The sequence below is a fragment of the Triticum aestivum genome, chromosome 1D (genome assembly GCF_018294505.1).
Source record: "Triticum aestivum cultivar Chinese Spring chromosome 1D, IWGSC CS RefSeq v2.1, whole genome shotgun sequence".
NCBI classification, from domain to species: domain Eukaryota; kingdom Viridiplantae; phylum Streptophyta; class Magnoliopsida; order Poales; family Poaceae; genus Triticum; species Triticum aestivum.
Window position 1 is genome coordinate 42,579,387 of NC_057796.1, and position 5,371 is coordinate 42,584,757.

Genomic DNA, 5,371 nt, shown 5'->3' on the forward strand with positions numbered 1-5,371 from the left:
AAACTAAATTGTTGAAAAATTGCTCCGTTTTAATGCAAATGGCACAAAAGAAAAGGTTGAAGGCCAAAAAAATATTTGTACATGGTGGCAACGAAAATGTAGATTGAAAAAATGTACGGTATATTTACATGAAGATGTGTGCGATGAAAATTGCCACAATTGCCATGTCAACAAAAAGATGAAAATGCCATTACAAAAATAAAAAAAAGGGTAAATGTTGCCATGGCAAAAAAAACATGAAAAAATGTCATGAACGAGCCAAAAACGCAAAAATAATGCCATGGATGTGAAGTATTTATACCTTGCAAAAAATTAGAGTAAACTTGCCATGCTTCTTAAATGTAAAATTGAGAGATAAAAAGTTAAATTTGCCATGTGTGATGGCAATTAAAATTACCGTGGTGATGAATGTAAATTTGAAATGGCAAGTGAAAATACATTTTGCGATGGCAATAAAAATGAAGAATTTTACATGCCCAATTTATTTGAAGTAAAAATTCGCATAGCAAAAACTTCCATCGTTCCACGAAAAATAAAAAAAGTTCCCATGAGCTATTAAAATGACATGTAAAAAGTAAATTTGACATGGCAATGTAGGTACTATTTTGCCGTGATAAATGAATGCTAATTTTCCATGGCAAGTGAAAACTATATTTTGCCATGGCAATAAAAATGTAGAATTTGCCATGGGTGTGTAGTTGTATTTGCCATGCCAACAAAGATAGAATTGCCTATAAAAACAGCAAAAATATATAAATTCATACATTTGTTCATGTGCCTACTCCAAGAAAAATATTTCAAATTTTGCTATGATGTATGCTCATAATAAAAATTGCCACGGCAAAACTACCATGGCACCATGAAGAACAAAAAAGTTGCAATGCACTATAAAATAAAATGTAAATTTGCCATGGTAATGTAGGTACTTTTGCCATGGTGATGAATGTAAATTTGCCATGGCAAGTGAAAGACTACATTTGCCATGGCAATAAAAATGAAGAATTTGCCATGGCGGTGTAATTACAGTTGCCATGTCAACACAAAAGATGAAAAATGCAAAATATAGTGCATTGACATGGCAAAAACGATCTGTAAAGAATGAATAGCAATTTGCCATGGCAACTATTTACTAAACAAAAGCTATCATGGCAACTATGCACTGACAATTTGCCATAGTATATAAAAAATCATATAGTGGAAAAAATTTCCATGCCCCATGAATTACATTTGACAAGTTTAATGAACCAAAAGTTGCCATGCATGCAATGTAAAATTTGCCATGGCAAAATAAAAAAGTTGATATCGTCTTGCCAAAATTGTAATTCATAGGGCATCTAGTGAATTGTATTCTTTCGGGCATCGTCTTGAAAAAAGAATCTTGCCATGGGCATTAAACTGAATTTGTCGTGGGACATCTAGTGAAATTTGCCATGGTAAAAAAAAGTGGACATCGTCTTGAAAAAAGAAACTTGCCATGGGCATTAAACTGAATTTGCCGTGGGACATCTAGTGAATTTGCCATGGCAAAATCACTGCCATGATAAACTAAATTCGCAATGGCTTATTATTAAAATTATCGTGGTCCATAAACTAAATTTGCCATGGCCAATTTAGGACAGAAAATGATATATCATGTCCTAACAAACTTGCCATGCCATCTAGACAAAAGTGTGATTTCCCTATAAGAATGTTTGTTAATATGCATGTACAGTGGCCATGGGAAAAAGACTCATATTAAGTTTCCCATGTCAATACATCTTAAGTTTGCAAATAATGGCAGAAAGACAACAAATCTTTAAGTTTGCCATGGCAAACTCGATCTTGAGCTACCCATAGCAAGATATGTTGAAGATTTGCTATGGCAGAATCACATTATAGACAATTTACAGAAATGGACAACCATCAGTGAACAAAACAACTACTTCCCCTATACATGGTTAGATCAGAGGAAAAGACCCATCAAAAACACCATGAACAAAACAACTACTGTACTTCCCAATATACATTGTGAATCTGTGATGCATCTACTCCACCAACAAAGTGTGAGGAAACTAAAAGATCCATCTCATCTCTGCCTCAATTTTCAGCCATATCACACCCCAGACTGATCCGGCTCGAATTTGCCATCGTTGACAACATACCTAAAACCCCCAAACGGAAATGACCTAGCACGACAGAGCGGGATTTGATTTATACCTCCTGGGAGAGAATGCGTGGACGCTCTGCTTCCCTGGAGAAGAAAGACCATGAAGAATGCAGCTTCAAGACGCCCCCCTCTTCATTCATCAACAATTCTACAAGAAACAAATACATCCAAACAGCAGATGAAATCAATATAAGGTTTGCATAAGAAATTTGTCAAATTGTGAATGGGCAACAACCATACCAGTGTGATGTGTTGAGACATGGGCGGACTGGCTGCAGTCTGCACGTTGGACCTAAGCTTTGCTGCAAGCCCAAGGCACGGCGCACGCCTCCACGGCGGATCAGAAGCAGACGAGGAAGCGGCGCGCGAGCCCTTGACGACGGCGCGAATCCGCCTTGCCTGGTGTGCGCAGACTAAGGTAAGGTGAGGAAGGGAGGGCTGGCACAGCCGTCTCCTCACGCACGGAGGTGAAGTCGTCGTCGTCCCGGGTTGGGGGACGCATCGCCAACCCTCTGCCGCGCATGGACTCCTCGACGTCGTCGCCGGCATCCGGCCACTGCGCGTCGCCCAGTTGGATGGAGTGGTGCCGGCCGACGAGTAGCTTGCAGAGGGAGGGGGATTAGAGCGCAGTGGAGGGCCGACGGTTAGCGCCGCGTGAAGAGCTCGTAGAGGGACACAGCCTCGATGCTCGCCGCGGCGATGAAGGCGAGTAGACGGCACTCGGCCTCCGCCACAACCGCATCCCCTCGAGCTGGAGCTGCTCCCGCGCGTCGCTTGCGGTGTCGCCCTGCCGGTGCCGGAGAGGAGAGGCCGATGGCGATGCCCATAGACGCGGCGAGCGCGGAGACGCCCTGCCGGCGCTGAAGAGGGGGTGGGACGGTGAACGAGGGCGGATGGGGAGGCGGCTCGGTCGCTGGTGACGGGGCGGCGGCGAGGTCGCTGGTGACGGCGACCAGCATGACCACCGGCGCGTCGCGCGGCGCGCTGGATCGGCGGCCGGAGTTGGGAATGACGCGAGGCAGTGGAGTGGCGCGGGGGCAGCGGGGGAACCGGCTCCTCTACCGTGCCGCTGGGCACGGCAGAGTGCCTGCCTTCTTACGTAACAGGGTGCGCATATGGGCCTTCCTGATGCATCACGCGGCAGCAGGTCAACAAATTAACTATTTTCCTTTGCTGTTGCTAAAAAAAAGTATTTTCCTAGGCTAAAAAACTACTTCCTTCATCCCAAAATAAGTGTCTCGAGTTTAGTACAACTTTGTACTAAAGCTAGACAAAGTTGAGACACTTACTTTAGGACGGAGGGAGTAATTAACTACTTCCCAACTCTTAAGAAAACTATTTCCCTTGTCTAAAAAACTATTTCCACTATGAAATACTAATTTACTGTTATTGTCTCAAAAGGCTAATTTACCTACTTCATCCGTTCCTAAATATAAGTCTTTTTAAACATTTTAATATGGACTATATACGAACCAAAATGAGTGAATCTACACTTTAAAATATGTCTATATACATCCGTATGCTTCCATATTAAAATCTCAAAACGACTTATATTTAGAAATGAAGGGAGTATTAATTAATATAGATGAGCAACATTCTAAAATGAAAATAAACTCATACTAGAAAAATGGTTTTGTTGGTATTATTTCGTCTCATTTTTTTCTTTTAGCCAACATGTTGAAGCATACATGTATTAAAATTTCTAAAAAGAATCATAAAAAATGGTTTTCTATTTTTATTTGTTATTTTTTATCAGTTTTATTGGTATGTTTATTATTTTGGTGGATTTTTTTCATGCTACTTGCCGCAGAGAGGGCAATCCAGATGCAAGTCGTGCGGCAGGGTCATATCCGGGTACGGCAGAGGCTGCCTGCACTGCTAGTGTCACCGCGCCTGGTGCACCGGAATGTGCAGCCGCTGCCTGGCGGGGCGGGCAGGCGTCGGCGGCGGAGGAGGAGGAAGCACCGGGGGTGAGCTTCCCGTTGTTCTTGCCAGAGCTGCCGAACAAGCCCATGGCTAGGGTTTGATGTGTCGCCTGTGAGGGAGCACGCGGCTAGATAAGGACGGCCCCCGTAGCTTCTAGTCGCTGACGCGTAGGCCTGTGGTAGGTGGCCGCGTTAAATACGACCGTGTGCGCTGAAAAAATCACTAAAGAAATACGACATCTTGAAGAACATTTACTCCACAATTTGGACAAAAATGGAGTTGTTAGGTTGGGATTCTGGGTAGAAACTGGTGATATTTTAGTGGGGAAATTAACGCCTCAGATAGCGAGCGGTGGTTGGCCGGTCGACATGTGAGGCCGCGGCGGATACAGAGGGGACGCGAGGCATGTCTTTGACCTCAACTGCGTCCGCGCAGATACGAAGCGGACACATTTTGGGTTTGGATCGGCGCCTTGGGCCGGCTTTTTTATCGTGGCGACCCAAAGATATGGGCGGACGAAATGGGTCGCGCTGTTGGAGTTGCTCTTAGTATTTTATAGAGAAAATAGTTTTTTAGGGGTTGGGAAATAGTTAATTAGTTTTTTAGGAACGAGAAATAATTAAAAAAATGAAGGTATGGAAATAGTTAATTAGTTGACCTGTGTAGCCCTGAGGTATCTTTTTTTTTTGTGAGGAAACTGTGATGCATCAGATGAACAGCTGGGCTGTTAAGATAGACTTTCGGCTAACAGTGAAGCCCTTCTGGGCCATATCAAATGCACACGCTGGGCCTAAGAAGGCACGGCACTCTGCCGTGCACAGCGGCACGGTAGAGGAGCCGGTTCCGGGAGCGGGTGAGGTGATAAGGGAGGAGAGGTAATGCGGCAGGGAGAGGATGCGTTCGGGACGATGGATTCCTATCCCGAACGATTTCGCTGACGTGTCTGTCACCCCAATGCTTTAAGATTTGTACCTCAATCCAGCGGTCCAAAGCACGTTCGGGACGAAAGCAGAAAACATGGCACGTTCGGACGTTATTGATTCCGTTTTTTTAGTAACCCACTTGCAGCTTTTCTTTACGGATCACAATCATTGGTCTGGCCCAAACCAAATAAGCCCAGCTTCCGTGTGAATCCTTTCGTTTGTGAAAGCAGAAGTTTTGAGAGCAACTAGTTAACGAGCGCTCCTTCAGGAGCCTCGCAACGATCAGCGTCACTTGGCGCGCTCTCAGTCATTCACCACATGTCGTGCTCTGGACGCTTTCTCTGGATTTTGTTTTTTTATTTTTCCGTACGTGTTT

General features: G+C 44.2%; 1 protein-coding gene across 1 annotated transcript; it reads right to left on the reverse strand.

The window, feature by feature from the left end:
* Positions 1-1,792: 1,792 nt before the first annotated feature.
* Positions 1,793-4,160, reverse strand: LOC123157538 (serine/arginine repetitive matrix protein 3). Its single transcript, XM_044575826.1, has 3 exons — positions 4,049-4,160; positions 2,387-3,237; positions 1,793-2,294 (listed from the first exon to the last, which is right to left on the reverse strand). The coding sequence occupies exons 1-3, from the start codon at positions 4,158-4,160 to the stop codon at positions 2,286-2,288; spliced, it is 972 nt and encodes a 323-aa protein (XP_044431761.1). The 3' UTR covers positions 1,793-2,285.
* Positions 4,161-5,371: the final 1,211 nt, after the last annotated feature.